Genomic DNA, 23,397 nt, shown 5'->3' on the forward strand with positions numbered 1-23,397 from the left:
GCTGACAGTTAACATGGGACCACGTACCAACTCCTATTTAGGAGGCACTACATGCTCCCATGCTAGCTCCGCTTTAGCCAGTCAGCTCGTAATAAGTCTAACGCACTAGCTGGCTAACGCTTCCACGCCCACTCTCTGCCCATATCACACCTCCAGACTGAGAAATTCTGAAAAATTCAGTAACATGCAGTTTAGCACACGGTAACAAGCAAACACCAAAAGATCCATTAATGTGGTCATGCAGTAGCCTGTTTCCATGCACTAAGCGCGGGTTAGGTGCTTAACACACTTTAGTAAAAGGCCCCAAAGTTTTTGACTTTCACTTATCAGCAGGACAGCTTTTAGCATACTGCTATATTGCAGACATCAAGGCAGCTATTTGTTCAGCTTCAAAGGTAAAGTTTTTACTTTCACTTTTATTAGTAGGGCAGCAGTGCTGCCAGTGCTCTGGCAGACCTCAATGTACATACTTTGTCAGCAGTTTTCTTCAGTTTTAAGGAAAACTTTTGTCTGCCCTTTTTTTAAATGTTTAATTTGCTTTTAAGGTAGTAAGGTATTGTTTTCATTTTACTTTGATTTGTTTTCGAGAATTATATATTTTAGATAATGTTGATGCTTATTTTCAAAGGGGTATATTCTATAAGTTACACCTAAAAACTGGTGCTGAAAATGAAATGCACTTAGCACAATTCTATAAAGAGTACGTGTCCTTTATAGAATCACGCTTGGCACTAAGCTGCACCTAACTGTACGTGGCTGCAATTAGGCCTGTTATAAGCAGACAAATACTGGCACCTAAGATAGGCGCATTTAGGGATAATTCTGTATCAAAAAACATAAAATTTGGGAATGCTCCTAGGAATGCCCCTAAAGACGCCCACAAATTGTTAGGCGCAATAGGATTTAAGCTTATTCTGTTACAGAATTGGATACACGCGTAAATCCTAATTATTGCCAATTAGTGCTGATAATTGGATGTTAATTGCCAAGTATCAGCGCTGACTGGCTTGTTCAATTAAGTTGTGCGCACAATTTAGCACGCACAACTTTAGGCAACATATATAGAATTTGGGGGAAAGCATATAGACTTACCTAGTAACATATGTAACTTTGTAAGTTTATGTACTTTGAAAATGAGCCTCTGGACTGTCCTTTATGTTTAATTGTACAGCGCTGCATAACCCTAGTAGCGCTTTAGAAATGTTAAATAGTAGTAGTAGTAGTAGTTTATCTATTTGGTCTATGCATCAGACTCCCCACCTTCGAGCCTGAGTACTCATATAATCTATATATTTTGTTGTTGTTTTGTACATTTTAGGGAGTTTATTGAGCAGAATCAGCCACAACAGTGTATCTTTGTTTATTTTATTTTATATTAGACCACAGTGTCTTACTTTCTTTTTTTTTCATGTTCTACAGTTGGTCTGTGCATGAAATCCCCAGTTTTTAAGCCTGAGTCCTAGCACACATAAATAGTTTAACATTCCTCTGTTTTGGGGAGATTTGGTGAACCTTTTCAGCATGTTTTCTTTGTGCACTTACAACATCTATTTATAAGACTATGATGTTTTCATTTTCTTTTCTTTTTCATTTTATGTTTTGTGGCTTTTAAGTTTACTCTTGCTTTCAGAAGCCCTCATTGACGCACACTGCATAATTAAGCAGTGCAAGAAGGATCTGCAGAATGTCACTTGTTTGAGTACCCTAATATGCCCCTAAGAGAAAGGCAGGGACAAATCAAACTCGGATATACATATAAAGCATTACATACCATGTAAAATGAGTTTATCTTGTTGAGCAGACTGGATGGACCATTCAGGTCTTTATCTGCCGTCATTTACTATGTTACTATTATTATTTTTTTTTTCCTCTCCTTCTTTTTATCTATTTTTATAAACCTCTTTATCTATTAGGTAAGCTTACCAAAATTATGTCATCAGTTGTACCTTTCTAAGCACTGGTGCATCATTTTAACCAATTCCATTCCCTGAAGTAGGCTTTGTGTCAAAATATGTTGGGCGCTTTATTCTCTTATGGAGCTTTTTATATCACTGATTGCTCTGATGCTGGGCTAATAATCAAGATGGCCGCTGACTGAAAGGTCACGGGAGCAGCTAGCTCTGAGGACCTGGTGGACGACCATCCGAGGACAGAACCGTGCGACGGGACCACAAGCACCGAAACCGAACGGTGAGGCATCCCAGGCTGCGCCAGCACCCGGACCCTGCAGAGAAACTCCCTGCCGTCTGGATCCGAGCGGTTGGCCCCAGAACACGACACCCGACCCCCCCCCCCCCCCCGAGTAGAGGATTGAGGCTCCAGCAGCACTGAACTTCCCGGGCCGGGGGTCGGGGGGGGGGGGAGATGGACCTGCACCCCCTCTCTCCGGATCTCTAACCGTGGCCCTCCTGTCCCGCAGTGGATCGAGGCTGGAAGGAGATTGGTTCGGTACCATTTTCCCAGACGGAGCCAGCTGAAGCAAGAGGCCAAGAGAGGACAGCTGCCCGAGGTGGCCAGACGCCTGAGCCCGCCGCGTATAGGTAAGGAGAGCTCATTGGACAACGAACCTCCTGCACCCCACTTCTCCTGCACCTGGCGCTGCTGGCCGCCGCCGCCTACCTGTAGCCCGAGTCCGAGGGGGCTTCATCTGGAGCCGTCGCCTCCTCTCCAGCCGGGGCGCCCTACCCACCTCAGACCCATGCCACTCCACATGCCTGCGCCACACTTCCCCAGAAACTGGCGCTGCTGACCGACACCACCACCTACCTGGAGTTCGAGCCTGGACGGGCTTCGTCTGGTGCCTCCGCCTCCTCTCCAGCTGAGGCGCCCTCACCCACCGGACCCATACCGCCTCACAACCTCTTCGGCCCAGTCCCCCACCTCGCAGTCCCTGGAGGTCGGCGCTGGGACTGCATCGTGGTGGACTATCGGGCTCACACACCGTCGGCAAGACACTGGGGTGGACGCCAAGTTCGGGCAGTTGGCCCGCATCACTGTCTGTGGTGGGACTTCGCCGGCCAGGGAGACAAGCCCTCAGGAGCTAGGCGCGCAGCGGCAGTCTGGGGCTGCGAAGCCTCTGTGCCCTGGGCGGCGCTTCTGGACACCAGACTGTGAGTAATTGCTTAATGTACCTTGAGATATTGAGACCTCACGACTGACGGGGTTGGGAGGCTTGATAGTGGGAACCAAAGTGGGACTGATTAATTACCGAGGGAGCTGAGGACACTTTCATTGGGACAAGCGTGCCTCTGGAGAGCCTCCTGTACTGCATCTATTAAACCAGGAAAGTTAAGCTTGCCTAGGGAGCAGAATTGCATAGATTGATCAGAGGCAAGCTGATCAACAAGAAAGGAATGGTTGGGCATGCAAGTTTCAATGCATCAACCTGAGGTTGGCTGATCTGCACACAAGCAAGCTTTAACTAACGAATAGGGATAGATACTGAGAAAAGGAAAAGATCTCATGGAAGTTTAAAACCAGTGCTCACTACCTAGCATTCCTGATGACCACATTCCAAAGACCTATTAAACCAAGTACCTTCCCATTGTCTTCCAAATACCTTTCCCTGACCAAGAGCTACCCCTCCCCTCCGGCCAACCTGCTAGCAATCCAAGACAACCACAGATTCCAGAAGGAGAAACCAGTCATTGGATTAACATAGGCAATTTATGAACACCTTAACATTTTAAGTAGGCATAAGACAGACTAAGAACAAAATATAGCATAAAGTGACTGCTGTAGAATTTATTTATTTATTTGTTACATTTGTAATCCACATTTTCCCACCTATTTGCACGCTCAATGTGGCTTACATAGTACCATAGAGGCATTCGCCAGTCCGGTAACGAAACAAATACAGGTGGTATTATGGTTGAGAAAGGAACATATGTTTCAATTACAATGGGAATCAGGAGAGGAAAGATTATTTACCTGCTTTTTTTCGAAGGAGATGGCTGGCCATCGTCCGACAAATCGGGAGATGGCCGGCCATCTCCTAAACCCGGCCAAATTGGTATAATCGAAAGCCGATTTTGGACGGCCAGAGATAAAGGGGGCGTTTCGGCAGGGTACGGAAGGCGGGACGGGGGCATAGTTACGAGATGGCTGGCTTCGGCCGATAACGGAAAAAAGAAGGCCGGCTCTGACGAGCACTTGTCCAGCTTTACTTGGTCCATTTATTTTTAGGACCAAGCCTCCAAAAAGTACCCCAACTGACCAGAGGACCACCGGAGGGAATCGGGGATCACCTCCCCTTACTCCCCCAATGGTCACCAATCCCCTCCCACCCAAAAAAAAAAATCATTTTTTTGCCAGCCTCTATACCAGCCTCAAATGTGATACCCAGCTCCATGACAGCAGTATGCAGGTCCCTGGAGCAGTTTTTAGTGGGTGCAGTGCACTTCAGGCTGGTGGTCCCTGGAGCAGTTTTTGTGGATGCAGTGCACTTCAGGCAGGTGGACCCAGGCCCATCCCCCCCTACCTGTTACACTTGTGGTGGTAAATGGGAGCCCTCCAAATCCCCCCCCCCAAAACCCACTGTACCCACATGTAGGTGCCCCCCTTCATCCCTAAGGGCTATGGTAGTGGTGTACAGTTGTGGGGAGTGGGTTTTGGGGGGCTCAGCACACAAGGTAAGGGAGGTATGCACCTGGGAGCAATTTCTGAATTCCACTGCAGTGCCCCCTAGGGTGCCCGGTTGGTGTCCTGGCATGTGAGGGGGACCAGTGCACTACAAATGCTGGCTCCTCCCACACCAAATGCCTTGGATTTGGCCGGGTTTGAGATGGCCGCCATTAGTTTCCATTATCGCTGAAAACCAATGCCGGCCATCTCTAAAGCCAGCCCAAATGTTGAGATTTGGCTGGCTCCGACTGTATTATCGAAACTAAAGATGGCCGGCCATCTTGTTTCGATAATACGGTCGGGATGCCGCTTTTCAATTATGCCCCTCTTAGTGTCCAGTACAAGCTTTGGTTATGTTGTGTTGCAGAGTGCAGGCATTTATGTTGGGTCGGCGGGGTATGCCTTTTTGAACAGGTAGGTCTTTAATGATTTCCTGAAGTTTAGGTGGTCGTAGGTTATCGGCAGTGCGTTCCATAATTGTGTGCTTATATAGGAGCTTTAGAAATGTCAAGTAGTAGTAGTAGTAGAAGCTGGACTTATAGGTTGTTTTGTATTTAATTTTTTTGCAGTTTGGATAATACTACTACTTAACATTTCTAGAGTGCTACTAGGGTTACGCAGCGCTGTACAATTTAACAAAGAGAGACAGTCCCTGCTCAAAGAGCTTACAATCTAATAGACAAGTGAACGGTCAGTCCGATAGGGGCAGTCAAATTGGGGCAGTCTGGATTCACTGAATGGTAAGGGTTAGGTGCCAAACGCAGCATTGAAGAGGTGGGTTTTAAGCAAAGACTTGAAGACGGACAGGGAGGGGGCTTGGCGCAAGGGTTCAGGAAGGTTGTTCCAAGCATAGGGTGAGGCGAGGCAGAATGAGCGGAGCCTGGAGTTGGCGGTGGTGGAGAAGGGTACTGAGAGGAGGGATTTATCCTGTGAACGGAGGTTACGGGCGGGAACATAAGGGGAGATGAGGGTAGAAAGATAGTGAGGGGCAGCAGACTGAGTGCATTTGTAGGTAAGAAGGAGAAGCTTGAATTGAATAATGGAGGTTTAGGTATGTTCGAGATGATCTGGTTATGTTTCTGAGTGGTAGGTCTATAAGTTCTGTCATATATCCTGGTACTTGGCCATAGATAATTTTGTGAACCAGGGTGCAGATTTTGAAAGTAATACGTTCTTTGATTGGCAGACAATGCAGTTTTTCCATGGAGGGGCTTGGCTCTGTCGAATCGCGATTTGCCAAATATTAGTCTGGCTGCTGTATTCTGAGCGGTCTGGAGTTTCTTTGTAAGTTGTTCTTTGCATCCAGCGTAAATTCCGTTGCAATAGTCTACTTGACTTAGCACCATTGATTGTATTAGGCTACGGAATATTTCCCTCGGGAAGAAAGGTTTTAAGCGTTTAAGTTTCCACATCGAGTGGAACATTTTCTTTGTTGTAGAGTTCACTTGGCTTTCGAGAGTGAGGTTGCGGTCGATTGCCACGCCAAGTATTTTCAAGCTGTTTGAGTGGGGGAGTGGCCTGGTGGTTAGGGTGGTGGACTTTGGTCCTGGGGAACTGAGGAACTGAGTTCGATTCCCAGCACAGGCAGCTCCTTGTGACTCTGGGCAAGTCACTTAACTCTCCATTGCCCGCCGCATTGAGCCTGCCATGAGTGGGAAAGCGCGGGGTACAAATGTAACAAAAATAAAATAAAATAAATAAGGAGGGTGTATTCTGGGGTGATTAAGGTTGTTGGTTTGTATGGATTGTGTTGAGATGACAGGATGAGACAATGTATTTTTTCAGTATTCAGTTTCAATTAAAAGGAGTTTGCCCATGAATCCATGGTATTCAAGCCGAGTTTAATTTCGTTGTTGATTTCTGTTAGATCATGTCTGAAGGGAATGTAAATTGTGACATCATCTGCATAGATGAACGGGTTGAGGCCTTGCTTTGATAATGCCTTGGCTAGTGGGATCATCATTATGTTGAAGAGTATTGGTGATAGTGGTGATCCTTGAGGTACTCCACAGTCTGCTTTCCAAGGTGGTGATATGTTTGAGTTTGATTTTACTTGGTATATTCTGGTGGTTAGGAAACCTTTGATCTAGTTGAGTATGTTTCCTCCGATTCCGAAATAGTCTAGGAGTCTCAGTAGTATTTTGTGGTTTACCATGTCGAATGCACTCGACATGACAAATTGTAGGAGAAGTATACTTTTACCTATGGCTATTTCCCGCTTGAATTTGGCCAGGAGAGTGACTAGCACAGATTCGGTGCTATGGAGGGGGCAGAAACCTAACATATAGTAACATAGTAACATAGTAGATGACGGCAGAAAAAGACCTGCACGGTCCATCCAGTCTGCCCAACAAGATAACTCATATTTGCTGCTTTTTGTGTATACCCTACTTTGATTTGTACCTGTGCTCTTCAGGGCACAGACCGTATAAGTCTGCCCAGCACTATCCCCGCCTCCCAACCACCGGCTCTGGCACAGACCGTACAAGTCTGTCCAGCACTATCCCCGCCTCCCAACCACCAGTCCCGCTGCCCACCACCGGCTCTGGCACAGACCGTATAAGTCTGTCCAGCACTATCCCTGCCTCCCAACCACCAGCCCCGCCTCCCGATCTTGACTAAGCTCCTGAGGATCCATTCCTTCGGCACAGGATTCCTTTATGCTTATCCCACGCATGTTTGAATTCCGTTACCGTTTTCATTTCCACCACCTCCCGCGGGAGGGCATTCCAAGCATCCACTACTCTCTCCGTGAAAAAATACTTCCTGACATTTTTCTTGAGTCTGCCCCCCTTCAATCTCATTTCATGTCCTCTCATTCTACCACCTTCCCATCTCCGGAAAAGGTTCGTTTGCGGATTAATACCTTTCAAATATTTGAACGTCTGTATCATATCACCCCTGTTTCTCGTTTCCTCCAGAGTATTCATGTTTAGTTCAGCAAGTCTCTCCTCATACGTCTTGTAACGCAAATCCCATACCATTCTCGTAGCTTTTCTTTGCACCGCTTCAATTCTTTTTACATCCTTAACAAGATACGGCCTCCAAAACTGAACACAATACTCCAGGTGGGGCCTCACCAACGACTTATACAGGGGCATCAACACCCCCTTTCTTCTGCTGGTCACACCTCTCTCTATACAGCCTAACAACCTTCTAGCTACGGCCACCGCCTTGTCACACTGTTTCGTTGCCTTCAAATCCTCAGATACTATCACCCCAAGATCCCTTTCTCCGCCCGTACCTATCAGACTCTCCCCGCCTAACACATACGTCTCCCGTGGATTTCTATTCCCTAAGTGCATCACTTTGCATTTCTTCGCATTGAATTTTAATTGCCAAACCTTAGACCATTCTTCTAGCTTCCTCAGATCCTTTTTCATGTTTTCCACTCCCTCCGTGGTGTCCACTCTGTTACAGATCTTAGTATCATCCGCAAATAGGCAAACTTTACCTTCTAACCCTTCGGCAATGTCACTCACAAATATATTGAACAGAATCGGCCCCAGCACCAATCCCTGAGGCACTCCATTACTCACCTTCCTTCCTCCGAGCGAATTCCATTCACCACGACCCTCTGGCGTCTGTCCGTCAACCAGTTCCTAATCCAGTTCACCACTTCAGGTCCTATCTTCAGCCCCTCCAGTTTATTTAAGAGCCTCCTGTGGGGAACCGTGTCAAAAGCTTTGCTGAAATCTAAGTAGATTACGTCCATAGCTCGTCCCTGATTCAGTTCTCCTGTCACCCAATCAAAGAACTCAATGAGATTCGTTTGGCACGATTTCCCTTTGGTAAAACCATGTTGTCTCAGATCTTGCAACTTATTGGCTTCCAGAAAATTCACTATCCTTTCCTTCAGCATCGCTTCCATTACTTTTCCAATAACCGAAGCGAGGCTTACCGGCCTGTAGTTTCCAGCTTCTTCCCTATCACCACTTTTGTGAAGAGGGACCACCTCCGCCGTTCTCCAATCCCTCGGAACCTTTCCCGTCTGCAAGGATATATTAAACAAATCTTTAAGAGGACCCGCCAAAACCTCTCTGAGCTCCCTCAATATCCTGGGGTGGATCCCGTCCGGTCCCATGGCTTTGTCCACCTTTAGCTTTTCAAGTTGTTGATACACACTTTCTTCCGTGAACGGTGCTGTATCCACTTCATTCTCAATTGTATTATTTCCAGTCCATCGCGGTCCTTCTCCAGGATTTTCCTCTGTGAAAACAGAACAAAAGTATCATGGAGTATTGAGATTAGTAACCTGGAAGCAGGATATCAAAGCGATAAGAATCCCCACCTTAGCTCTCTGTTGGCATGTATGACACCCCCCTGCTAATTACCTTGAAGGTGTACTCTGAACTTAGAATCTTCCAACTTGATTGCTCAAGTCGCATCTATGACACCTCCCTGCTAAATACCTGGAATATGCTCTGAAGGTTCCCCCCCTCCCCTCTGCCTCCAGCCAAAGCAAGAAATAGGAACCGGAAGATTCGATGAGCAAGGAGAGTGGGAAGCAATTAGCTACGAGACAAATTAAAGGAGGACCCTGACTCATGAGCTATTCCCCCCTCCCTCCCATCTCCTCTGCTCATCAACTTATCACTGAAACCAGAGCTATTACTGATCTCACAACTCAAAGGCAAGCTGAAAAACACACAAAACCAGAATATCAAATTCCATACCAAAGAACAAAGCCCTATCACGCATCCTATCATCAGAACACGGCCATTAGTAGCCCACAGTGAACTGAAACCAAAATGAATACCTTCAAACTACTCCTAGCAATCTACTCCTTAACACTGATCCACCTAACGCTAACCACTCCACTAGTAGAAAGTAACATCATACCCATACTACATAATCATCAAAGATTGATCACACACCACACCTCATCAAACTGACAACACCTTAAACAAAGGAAAAACACCAACATGCCAACAACCACAACAGAAGGGAAAGAAAGGCCCTAACAAACTCACACCATCAAAGAAACAACAACTAATAAAAATCCACACAACACCAAACACAGAAGACCCATACCAAATCATTCAAGTGGGTTATATCAACGCCAGATCTGCTGTAAACAAAATAGCAATACTAACAGACTGGATCATGTCAGAAAACCTTGATCTACTTTTCATCAATGAAACCTGGATCCATGACCAAAAGGACTCTATAATCCTAGATCTGTGCCCTCCAGGATACAAAATCACACACTGGACCAGAAAGGAAAAGAGAGGCGGAGGTATAGTGCTAATCTATCGATCCCACTTTACCACCAAAACCACTATCGAGTCCATAACACCTCAACTTGAAATTGCCTCAATCAGAATTCACAACAAAAGCCTACACAATCATTTGAACTGTGTATTGTTTTACAGACCACCAGGCAATTAGAACGAAGGCCAGACTAACTTCATGGACTTCATTTCAAGCACATGTGTAACCAACTCCAATATACTAGTATTAGGAGACATTAACCTTCACCTAGAAGACCCAAGGAATTCCTCCATTTATGGGATCTCAAATGGCCACATATGCAAACAACCCACGTCAAAGGGCACACACTCGACCTCATCTCACACAAACTTTCAACAGACCAAAACCTAATAATAACAGATATTAAATGGACAGAAATACCATGGACCAATCACTACAAACTAAACTTATCCCTAAACTGGCAGAAGAAGGGTTCATATCGTACACAAGAACACACAACCTACAGCACAAGAGGTCAAGTAGACTCGAAAACATTTTGGCAACAGATATACAATAACGAATAGACAGCACAAACGGACTCCGTATGCTACCTTATAGAATGGGATAAAAGATGCAAAAACATACTAGATGAAATAGCACCCCTATAAACAAGAACCTCACGTAAGCACAACTCGATACCATGGTTCAACGATGAACAGGAAACTCGAACAAACATGGAAAAAAATAAGAGATGAACATACACTCAATGCATGGAAAGAAAATACAAATACGCAATAAAACAGACCAAAAGATCATACTATAAAACTAAAATAGGGACAGATTACAAAGACTCAAAAAAATTATACCAACTCGTGAACAAACTCTTAGACACCACCTCGGTCACTACAACGAACACAGACATCCCATCCGCAGACAAGTACTTCAATGACAAAATTGTAAACCTAAGTAACATGCTACCTCAGAACAACACCGACATCAAAAACTTCCTCAAAGAGTTGGACCCAACCTCTGGAGAATACCCAACTGACGGAACCTGGTCAAACTTTGCTCTCCTCACCGTCGAAACAGTTACTCAAGCGATCACTAGGTTCTCCAACACTCACTGCAAACTAGATACCTGTCCCAGCTACCTAATAAAATCCGCCCCTGGCCGCTTCTTAGCAGACCTCACATCCCACCTAAATTACATGCTTCAACAAGGCCTCTTCCTCAAGAATAATGGAAACATCCTACTCACCCCAATACCAAAAGATACCAAGGAATGGAAAATAAAAATGAGTATGTTATAATGCCTTTGTATCGCTCCATGGTGCGACCGCACCTCGAATATTGTGTTCAATTATAGTCGCTGCATCTCAAAAAAGATATAGTGGAATTAGACAAGGTGCAGAGAAGGGCGACGAAAATGATAAAGGGGATGGGACGACTTCCCTATGAGGAAAGGCTAAAGCGACTAGGGCTCTTCAGCTTGGAGAAAAGGCAGCTGAGGGGAGATATGATAGAGGTCTATAAAATAATGAATGGAGTAGAACGGGTAGATGTGAAGCATCTGTTTACCCTTTCCAAAAATACTAGGACTACTGGGCATGCGATGAAGCTACAAAGTAGTAAATGTAAAACGAATAGGAGAAAATATTTCTTCACTCAATGTTGAATTAAACTCTGGAATTCGTTGCCGGAGAATGTGGTAAAGGCAGTTAGCGTAGCAGAGTTTTTAAAAGGTTTGGACGGCTGCCTAAAGAAAAGGTTCATAGACCATTATGGACTTGGGGAAAATCCACTGTTTCTGGGATAAGCAGTATAGAATGTTTTTTGGGATCTTGCCAGGTATTTGTGACCTGGATTGGCCACTGTTGGAAACAGGATGCTGGGCTTGATGGACCTTTGGTCTTTCCCAGTATGGCAATGCTTATGTACTTAGGATTCACCATCATTCAAGTCCTACCCGAAGAAGAGGAACATTCATTTCTCAACTTCATTGACGCCAAGGACTTGTGATGCCGAACTCCAGGCAGAGGCTCAGGCTCATCAGCACTGCACCTCATTGGAATATGGTGCCAAAAGCTCCATGGCACCAAGTCGCCAGTGTCCTCAAAATACCTCCGATGTGAGGAATGCCGATTTTCCTTGGTATCAGACATGGTGCAGCAGTCTCCAAGGAGCTGAGACTTGGCTTCCAATATTCCCCAATGGCCACTTCTACTATGCTTTTACCAACAGCAGCTTTTAAGGAGCAGTTCAGGAAGAGACTTGATGATCAGATGGAGAGGGTATGGTTGAGCAAGCAAGAAAGGGTGTATGGGGAAATTTGGACTTACTTGTTAAATGTGCCTTTCCTGAGTCCTGCAAGACTAGTCTGGACAAGTGGGTTATGTCTCCCTGCCAGTAGATGGAGCTAGAGAAAAACAGATCAGAGCTGACTTCACTCCCCTTATAGGGGGCCGGTGCTACACTCAGCTCCTTAGTATACTATATCAAAGCTAAGACTTCTGAAAGCAAATCTTGGGGTTGTGAGTTCACCCCCAGAGCCAAACTTGGTGCAGTCAAAATCATCAATTCATCAGTATTAACCCAGGAATAAAAATTCCACACAATAAGGTAACAACTACTGTCAGAGTGGGCTACAACCTACTTACTGTTAACTTTCTGAATTTGTCAGACCAAAAATTCTTGGATGCCAGGCTTCCATGAGTGGGTTCTGGAGTAGTCTGACAAGACTGAAGGAAAAGAAATTAAAGGTAAGTCCAAATTTCCCCTTTCTTATTGTCAAGTCCAGATGAGTGGGATGTATCCAAGCTCTGTACAGACCAGGTAAGAGGAAGCCACATCAGAATTCCAAAACCTAAGATCTCCAGACATGCAAACCCATGTTGAGGCAATTAGAGAAGGTGTGCAACAGAGGCAAGGCACTCTGTATCCTCTGTAAGACAGATTTTACCTCTGCCTATGAGGATTATTGTGTTCTGACCAAGTGGGCTAGCCAGCCCTCTAAGACTTACCAACTCTTGTTAGAGAGGATCAAGGTGATTATCTCTTTTACTCCTTCTAAAATCAAAGATGTAAGACCAATATAACTTATTACGACACATCAATGGACCCCTCCCCCCCCCCCCCCCCCCAAAAAAAAAGACCTCTCATAATTTAAAAGGACCTGGTCACTTACAAACATCTGAAAGATGACTGACAACTTACAATCAAAGACAAAAACTCTGATTCTTCCAGAACACTACACTACTCTCGGAAGGGGGAAAGTGTTGGAAACCGAGATATGTTTTCCTTTAAATTTACCCAAGGAGGAGAGGAACTGACATCACCAGGACTGATGGCTGCATAAGTTTATCAGCTCCTCACCACTCTGACTGAATCTTTAAGATATCTCTCCAGCATCAGCTCTTACAATTACTAAAATTCATTACTGGACTACGGTCCAAGTTGTACGGCATCATCTGGGATGGCGAATAAAAACAAAGGAACAGACCTTACCAAATTCTCATATGCCAGAAGAACAGTGGCCTAAAATATGGCGCCGATGGGAATGTGTGGTGAAGAGATCGAGGATGGTGCAGATGTATTCTCGGGTCAGTATGAGACATTGGAACAGAATCCGGTCTTGGAAATAAGAGACAGGCCTTTAATGGAAGAACTAACTAACTTGCTAGTCACAAGACACATATATACACATAGGAATGACACCAGCTGCACATACTATAGTAGGACATGTTTAACCACTAGCTAAGATAATATTCAAGCACTTTTCTGACTTCATTTACAACTTTCTTTACATTAGTACCTTATTTTCTTACACCTATTACTCTATCTTATGTATCTGTATGTTTCATCTTTGCTTATACTCTATGCTGTCTATTAAAATGGTTTATTGTGTATTGTGTTGCATTGTAATGTAGCATACTATGCATTTGTTTGAATATTTTTACTGCTGTAATGCTGTACACCGCTTTGAGTGAATTCTTTCAAAAAGGTAGTAAATAAATCCTAATAAAGAAAAAAATTAAATCCAATATTAAGACAGTCCAGTCAGAGTTCACATCACTGAGTGCAAACCTCAGAGGCAAGATCGAACAGCTCAGTAACCATATGGCTGGATGAGCATGCAGAAGTGCTGAAAATGTTGGAAAAGCAATTTCGAGATGGAAGAGCCAAATCATCAGAGCTCACTGTTAAACTGGAACATAGAAAACAGGTCTCATCACTCTAATATTCGGTTTCGTGGTGTTCCTGAGACACCAGAGTATATGAACTGTGAGATGGTGGAGTAATGCATAGCCAGCCAATTATTATCCTCGGATGTGAATCCAGTTTCTCCGCATCATACTGAAATTGCGAGCGCTTACTGTGTCTTTGTCCCGCGAGTGACATGACAGATTCGGATAGACTGGATTGGGCTTTGACAGCAATTCCAGTAATTGGAACATAAGGACAGAGCCAGGTGGACTTCAATGTCTATGTCTCAAAAACACCAAAGAAAGACCATGATCAAGTACATAATCTCACATTCATTGTTAATTTTAATCTTGAATTAATAATGAATGTGACTATTGGGCAGACTGGATGGACCGTTCAGGTCTATCTGCCATCACTTACTATGTTACTATTGGGCTCATTTTCAAAAGAGAAAAACGTCCAAAGAGTGGCATAAGTCTGCATGCATTTGGACGTTTTTCTCACAAAAGTGTCCAAATCAGCATTTTTGAAACCTATTTTTTAGATGTTTTTCTCTGAAGTCCGCCAAAAGTGCATCCAAATCTCAAGGGGGAGTGCCAGGGGCGTGTTCAGGGTGGAACTTGGGTGTTCCTAAGACTTAGATATTTTTCAGACATAATGGAAGAAAACAAAACCGTCCAGGACTAAAACTTAGATGTTTTGAGCTAGACCTGTTTTTATTACGAATAAGGCACAAAAAGGTGCCCTAAATAACCAGTTGACCACTAGAGGGAATCAGTAATGACCTCCCCTTATTCCCCCAGTGGTCACTAACTCCTTCCCACCCCCCAAAAATGTGATGAAAAACATTACTTACCAACCTCTATGCCAGCCTCAGATGCTATATTCAGCTCCATTAGAACAGCATGCCAGTCCCTGGAGTAGTCTAGTGGTGGGTGCAGTGCACTGCAGACAGGTCCTACCTCCCCATACCCATTACAATTGTGGAGGAAACTGTGAGCCCTCCAAAACTCACCAGAAACCCACCGTACCCACATATAGGTGTCCCCTTCACCCGTAAGGGCTATGGTAGTGGTATACAGTTGGGGGTAGTGGGTTCTGGGGGACTCAGCACACAAAGTAAGGGAGCAATGGTGAGATGTGTACCTGGGAGCTTTTTATGAAGTCCACTGCAGTGCCCCCAAGGGTGCCCTATTGCTGTCCTGGGATGTCAGGGTGACTAGTCTACTAAAAATGCTAGCTCCTCCCAATGGTTTGATTTGTGTGTTTTGCACTTGGACGTTTTTTTTTTTTATCGAATATGGGACAAAAAAACAAAATGTCCAAATCACAAAATGTTGCTTGAAACAGTATTTTCGAAAACAAAAGATAGATGTTTTTCTTTTTTGAAAATGACCTTCTTTTCTTATTCGGATTTTGGACGTTTCTTTCACCTTATTTATGGTATTATTAATCCCCGCTAGTCGGGAGGCCTCTGCTAACTCCCTGGTTCTTTGTTGAGGTTTACTAGCCGAAAAGCACATATGATAATTACATTTTTGATTCTACACATTCTTGTTAAATGCTATATTTCCCTTGATGAAGTGATAACTTTCCCTTGGTAGTGGATACTTAGTTTGAGTCTGTTTGAGGAAAAGGGGGTGGGGGGGGAGATGGGGGTTATATACCTTTACACCTTTGTACTTGATTATAAAGATGATCTTGTTAGTTTCGGGGTTCTATAAAAATTCTTTCAATAAAAAATAAAAAAATGTTTTTAAAAAAGTACCCAAGAAGACCAAGCTGTGCCCTAACATCAAAGAAATGCTGCTACCCTGTGAGCCTTGAGGGGAAGAGAGGACCCAGCCTTCAGGACTAAACACAAATTCTATTAACAGCATTTTTGCATGATGGACTCCACAGAGTATACTTGTATGGATCAGTACGAGTGAGCTTCTGTGCTTGTATCCCAGAGCCAACCTCTGTCCTCTGTGAGAGTTGTGAGTTATTTTTACCCCCCTCTCTTTTGGAAGAAGGTGACTGGAAAAATAGATCCCTCAAGGGGAACAGAGTTCCCAAAAAAAAATGATCTCACAAAGGCTTCTAATTCCAAATTAAGTCTCCTATGCAGTCTTCTTTTGCACCACAAAAGGCTGAATTACCAGACACTAAATAACCTTGCTATGTTCTCTAGTCTCTCAACAGCCAAGGATGTAAAAGAGAATGGAAGGGATCTTCCAGGAAGGAGTCATCTGACTGGGGGAAAAAAGTGAAGGAGTCCTTTTGAAGGCCCTTTCAGAAATTGGTCACAATATATCCAGGCTCCCAGAAGGAACAAGTGCAGGAGACTGGGTGTCAATCCTGGATTTATCAAGATATCCAACTGCCCTGGCTCCTGCTTTTCTTTCTTTAGCTGAAGAACTTGCCTTCCTTGACGTTTCGCTGAGCCAATATGAGGTCCTCTCAAAGACCCCTAGTAGAGCCACTGCTGCTTCTTCTAGTCTTTACACTTCCGGGTCCCAAAGGTGATTGGCTCAGAAAATTCATCTCAACAATATGGGTGTCAGTCATGTGTGCTGCTGCCAGATCCTGCAGAAAAACTCCATCCCAGACCAAATTTGACAGAGTTATTAGGGAACCTGAGGGCTACAAGTTTCCAGCTTTGTTCTTATTAGCAAATAGTGTTGTCTTGCCTGCAACCTCCTGGACTACATTCTCCCAAGCTAAAAACCAAGAATGCAGGAGGGCTAAATGGCTGGTGCTCCACTAGGATGACTGTCACAATTTCAGATGCCTCAGACCACAGCTCCCCTCCCCACTTATCAAGTTCACCTATATAGCACAAAATAACCACGAAGAAGAATCCTGATCTCTTTTCCTGCCAGAAACAAACAATGAAAGTAACCTGCTCAGACTCTTTCCAGGCTCCCTAGATAAAATGAAAATAGCCTTGTGACACTGGGCTAATAAAAGTCACCCTAAAAGGAGTCTGAACTGGCGAAAACACATATGAGGTTCAGCCCAAGGTACAACATACAGGTTCACTGACCTGGAGCCTAAAAGTCGCAGAAAGGACCATTTTCAGAGAGAATGTAGAAACGGTAGAATGTAGAATCTGGGCACTAGGACTGAGGCGTTGAGACCCTGATGTCCAAAACCACAAGAACATATTTTTCTTATGAGACAAGAGAGCTCCCCTATGAACCAAAAACTAGGAAGGACAAAACTGTTTTTCATGATAATCTCAGGCACAGGGGTTCATACCTGCAGAACCCTGGCAATTATCAAACTCTCCTGTGTGACTTAGTCCTAAATAGCCAAACATCTAAATTTACTATCCCTTGACCGACAGGTAACTGTGGCCACCATACACCTAAGGGGAGAGAGCCTGAAGCTGTCCGTGAGAGATCCAGGATACCAAATTTGGAGTATCTGGTGGTAACCCTTGGAGGGAATGTCCCCATGTAGCTATGTGGGGAACTACATGATAAGAGATCTGCCATTCTGCATGGGGATGCCAAAAGCAGACAGATTCAAAGCCCTCTTTTGAGCACAAAACCCTGTCACTCATTACCAGCCTAACATTCCTCCTGAAGCCTACAGAGTGAAAGGAAATCCCCCTGAGTAGCATATGACCATCCCAGTGAGAATACTCCACACATTTCCAAGGAGCGCAGCAATTTGCAGCAGGCAGGTGTCCACCCCAGTCAATCCTGAGGAAGGGAAGGAGCTGCTAGAATAGTATTGCTTGTCCTTTGAATGACCATACTAGGTGAAGAAGTACTTCAGCCAGCCTCTGAATTTTGGTCCCAGAAGTTATAGGACTTCTTCAAAAGACAGTTAACCCCTGGAAAAGATGAAAACTACCCAACCCATTCAAGATTTTGTGTCTGCTACTCTGTGCAGGAACTCCAAAGAAGCCTGACTGAAACATTGTGGGCCCATTTTGAACTAAACCTGACGAGGCAATACAGAGGATCCAACCAAAGGAGCTCCTACCATCACTTACCTCCATCAAGCAAGATTCACTAGCTGTTTATTCTGTCCAGGAGCTGTTAGGACTCCTCTTGGGCTGATCAAGACCTCTGCATACTTTTACCTGCAGGAAGATCACCATGGCCCCATCCAGGGAATGCTGGACCCAATACAGCTGTCTGGAACAAGAAAGGCTATATAAAAAAAGAAAGATTGTTTAAATGCTGACTGAAACCTTTCTACCATAGAGGTCCCTGCATGCTGTTTTTACCCAATTATGGTTTTACCTAAGCACAAGCCTCCAAGGTGACCCAACAACTTATTCTTCTCTTCATCAGAAGAGAATATAAAACCCTTAGCAATGACCACTTTAAGGCTAGAATCAGGTTATCACAGCCTGAGGAGATCCCATCTCCACCTATCAGATGTATCAGGGAGGCCTATGACAACTAAAGAATCAGGATTTCCCTACAGATTACTGTCTCTCATGGCCATTCAAAAGCTATCCAGAGATCAAGCCTTCAAAAATAAGAGTCACCAGCTTATCTGCCCCAAACAACCTCCCTACTGAGGAACTATCCTTTTCTGAGGAGGCAATCTCCCTCTGTCTGCTGTCTCCTCATCCTCTTGCCCCAACTGGCGGAATGCTTTAGCACCCCAAACACTGCCAAAGTCAACCTGTGGCTCCTTCCATGCAAGCACACAGGAAAAAGAAAAGAAGTCTCTTGACAATGCTAAGTGTGTTCAAGTTTTATTGTACAACTGAATAGACTTGACATGGCCACGTTTTGGCCAACTGGCCTGCCTTAGGAGACTGTACAATCTAAGTTCAAACACATAAGAATGAACAATGTAAAACAATTAAAACATTAAAGTAAAAAATAAATTAAAATATAATTAAAAACAGTACATACAGTTAAACGAAGAACTGCAAAAATGACACAATCAAGAGAAGAAAACTAGTATGCGTCAATAAAAGTGAAACTAAAATAAAGGATACAAACATATTGTGAAACTGTAGAACTGCACCAACAATCTATAAGATTGATGAACAAAGGATAAACTCTAAATCTTTAAGGTTAGACATAATTAAGCTAAGAATCATATTGTGCATCCAAAGTGAATAAAAATGGATCTGTAGAACAATTTTCACATCATATCAAACAAAACATGTCAAAAACATATATATGAATTCAAATTGTAAATATATATAGTAAGTACAGAAAACAAAAATGTGTAAATGTATAATAAAGTATATATACCTCTCAAAGACGTCTTGATGGAAAAAAGGACAATATTTCTTATGTAAGATGTAAACCAGCGTGTAAACTTGTATGGTAGAAGCCTGAGTAAAAAACATACGAATATGTAGAGAGAAACTATGAATATGAAACGGGACATAAAGAAATAGTGTGAGTGTCAATGAAACCACTGTAATAGTACCCATGTGCCCGAGACAGTGTGGAAAGGTAAGAAATGCACTAATAACTATTAAAAACAAACTGCCTGTGAAAGAGATGGGTAAATATGAATATAGTGCTCCCGGAATTAATAACTATAAAAAGAACCTCATGTGTCAGGAGAGTGCATCAATGTGAGCAAGTGCAAGGTGATGCATGTGGGGAAAAAAGAACCCGAATTATAGCTACATCATGCAAGGTTCCACGTTAGGAGTTACGGACCAAGAAAGTGATCTGGGTGTCATCATCGATAATACACTGAAACCTTCCGCTCAGTGTGCTGCTGCAGCTAGGAAAGCGAACAGAATGTTGGGTATTATTAGGAAGGTATGGAAAACAGGTGTGAGGATGTTATAATGCCACTGTATCACTCCATGGTGCGACTGCACCTTGAGTATTGTGTTAAATTCTGGTCACTGCATCTCAAGAAAGATATAGTAGAATTGGAAAAGGTGCAGTGAAGGGTGACTAAAATGATAGCGGGGATGGGACGACTTCCCTATGAAGAAAGACTAAGGAGGCTAGGGCTTTTCAGCTTGGAGAAGAGACGGCTGAGGGGAGACATGATAGAGGTATATAAAATAATGAGTGGAATGGAACAGGTGGATGTGAAGCGTCTGTTCACGCTTTCCAAAAATAATAGGACTAGGGGGCATGCGATGAAACTACAGTGTAGTAAATTTAAAACACATCGGAGAAAATTTTTCTTCACCCAGCGCATAATTAAACTCTGGAATTCGTTGCCGCAGAAGGCGGTTAGCTTAGCAGAGTTTAAAAAGGGGTTAGACGGTTTCCTAAAGAACAAGTCCATAAACCACTACTAAATGGACTTGGGAAAAATCCACAATTCCAGGAATAACATGTATAGAATGTTTGTACGTTTGGGAAGCTCGCCAGGTGCCCTTGGTCTGGATTGGCCGCTGTCGTGGACAGGATGCTGGGCTCGATGGACCCTTGATCTTTTCCCAGTGTGGCATTACTTATGTACTTATGTAGATCAAAGTAAACGTAGTGTAGCTAATAAATGAACTAATAACAACCGCTGTTTCCTATGTACTTTCAAGTGTGCAAAGGTTTGTGTTCTTCTATGCATACAAAGCGGAACTTGAAGATACCATCGAAGCAGGTCTCAGGTTGCAGAAATTTTTCATGCATCACAAGCCTAATCTAACCTTAAAGGCACTCTGGGAAGCTTAACTTGTATAGAGAGGAAGAGAACTGGGTCTATAGGCTGTTCCTACTATTGCTGGGAGGGAGTGGGGAGGAAAGAGGAACTCTAATGTGCACGTCACTTGCTAAAATATTAACTCTGTAGAAAACTGGAGCTCTGCAGGTTCAGTCATGCCCGAGGGTAGATCCGGAGCCTTCATGAATGTCCCCATTTCTCTATCAGAGGGAAACGGAAATATGCTTTATTTATGCATTTTGGCATGAAGCAGCAATAAAAGGCTGTTGATGCCATCAAAAAAGGAATTACTCTATGCACACCACAAGGGCCATAGCTCAGTCTTGGGAACCTCCCCAGCTTTGCTTTTAGCTAGGTGCTAAACCTCCACAAATTGTGTTTCCCACCTGGCACCTGCTTGCTTGCTTGCTTGCCTGCTCCCAAGCCAGGACAAATGCACTGGCTGATACAGTTGTGCCCTTACTTATATGCAGAGTATTATCACCCTTTATTACCAGAACATACTGGAAGCAAATAGAGGAAAAGCAGATTGCACCACCTAGCAGGCGCCTCCTTGCTCCCAGGTCAGGCCAACAGCAGACACACTCAACTGCCATAACTTACCTGAGATGTGTCACCTTTTCCCCAGGAATCCTGGAAACAAGTGGAGGGAGAGAGGGAGTGTGATCACTTCAGACCCTCTGATCGAGTTCCAGTCCAATAAAGCACTATAGCAGACCAGAATACAGGCTGGCAAGAGGCTGCAATGAAAGCTTCTTTTTTAAAAAAATTCCTTACCAAAAACTTTAATTGGCTGGCACCCAAGAATCATACCTCTAGTCCCCTCCAAAGAACTGTGAAGGAAGACAGTAGGAACAGAAGCCACAACCCCCACAAGGATAAGAGGAAGGGCAAGGGAAAAGACCCAGCACCTTTGGGTTTAGCACCCCTGGGCTCTCTGGCTCTCAGCCCGAAGGACCATTACCTGCACTGTCCCCTAGAAAATCTGGCCCTACAACCTTCTCGGAAGCAGCAAACTCATAGTTGCTACACCAGGCCACACACCTGCACCATATGCTGAAGCCAGAGAAATACTGAGGAGCTGAAGGCAGCACTAACCCCCTACAAAGGCTGTGAAGTCAGCTCTAAGCTATTTCTCTCTGGCTCCATTTGCTGGCATTAACCCATAAAGCACTCCATACTGCCACTCCATCCTATCTTGCAGCCTTGACCAGCCCTTACACACCTATCCGTACCATCCGTTCATTGACTGATAATAGACTGGTCTTGCCCCTGCCTTCTAAGTCAAGATGGGAATCCACTCGCTCATCAGCTTTCTACTTTTTATCCCCAGCATTATGGAATTCGTTGCCTAAGCCTATTAGACTGGAGGAATCATACTCTCGTTTTCAGGTAGCGCTTAAAACACACTACTACCAATCAATTTTCATCACTAATTGAGTTTTTGACTGGCTGACTACACAGGTCTTTAGTCGTTTTAAATTGTTGATGCCATTATTTGATGTGTGGTTTTTTTTTTTAAGTTGATTGATTTAATCTTTTAGTGTGAAAGTTGTGTTTGTCTTCTATACTATTTTGAATGGAGTTCTAAATAGTTTTAATTTGTGTGTATTTTATTCTATTAATATGTAAACCATTCTGATTTGCCAAGCAATAAGTGGCGGTATAGTAAAATAAATAAACGATAAACCCACTCACCTGAACAGATTTGGCATGCAAGATAAGTAACGTCTTTCTCTATTGTATTCTATGTTAATCAAAACTGTCACTAGGTGTCGCAGCAACCATTTTGAGAGCAGAGCCAGCAGGGACAGGAGCAACTAGGGATCACTCCTGCCCCAACTACACCACTAGCCTACCATGGCTTGTAAGGTAGGCCTGCGGAAGGGGGCCTACGGGTGGGGATGGAGGAGGCACTTGAGGGCTTCATGAGGAGAGGTACTCCTGTTCAGAGGGAAGAAAGGGGGCGGATGCCAAATTAAGAGCAGACACACTCATTTTCGGTCACAAATTCAGTTTCAACTGAAAAAAGCAGTTTCTGTCAGCCTCTAGTTCACCTCTATTTTAAGTTCTCCTCCCTCTTTTATTGCTAAATGTATCTTTCATCACTTCTGCAACAATGTACGCTTCAATTTTAAGTACAACCATTCTACCCAGAGTTCTTGTTTGTTCCTGTACTCAATGCATTTATACCTGATTATACCTGCATTATTCTTCTGCACAGTGTACATCTATTATACTAAGAAAAGGCAAAATATCTAATGTAAATAAGAGTGGTAAGAATCCCTTCACTCACAGGAAAGGTCATATGGCAGTGGTTCCAAATCTGATCCTGGAGGCACACCAGCCAGTTATATTTTTGGGATATCCACAATGAATATTCATGAAAGAAATTTGCATGCAGTGGAGGCAGTGCATGCAAATCTCTATCATGAATATTCATTGTTGATATCCTGAAAGCCTGACTGGCTGGGGTGCCTCCAGGATCAGATTTGGGGACCACTGTCATATGGTATTTTTCTACGGCAGCTTTTCTAGATTACAAGAAATACTTTTTGTAGTTGAAAAATGGACAGAGATCATCATAGTTCAGATTATGAGTGATTTAGCTTGCATTTGTTCCAGCTATTTGTAATTTCTTGTTAGCACTAGTTGGGGTCATCTGTGCAAGTGCAACCTGTCTGCAGTATATTTCTGGTATGACCTAAACTCATTGTATTTTACTGCCATATATAAGCAGATTAACTCAAACTGCAGTGCTTTTAGGTTATTTTACCT

General features: G+C 43.8%; 1 protein-coding gene across 1 annotated transcript in view; it reads right to left on the reverse strand.

The window, feature by feature from the left end:
* Nucleotides 1-16,644: 16,644 nt before the first annotated feature.
* Nucleotides 16,645-23,397, reverse strand: part of LOC115469600 (sacsin-like) — a 44,572-nt gene continuing 37,819 nt past the window's right edge. The window contains exon 4 of the mRNA XM_030202395.1: nucleotides 16,645-16,721. Coding sequence (XP_030058255.1) covers nucleotides 16,645-16,721 — 77 coding nt within the window. The remainder of the gene's footprint in view (nucleotides 16,722-23,397) is intronic.

Source organism: Microcaecilia unicolor, chromosome 4 (assembly GCF_901765095.1).
Source record: "Microcaecilia unicolor chromosome 4, aMicUni1.1, whole genome shotgun sequence".
Classification (NCBI taxonomy): domain Eukaryota; kingdom Metazoa; phylum Chordata; class Amphibia; order Gymnophiona; family Siphonopidae; genus Microcaecilia; species Microcaecilia unicolor.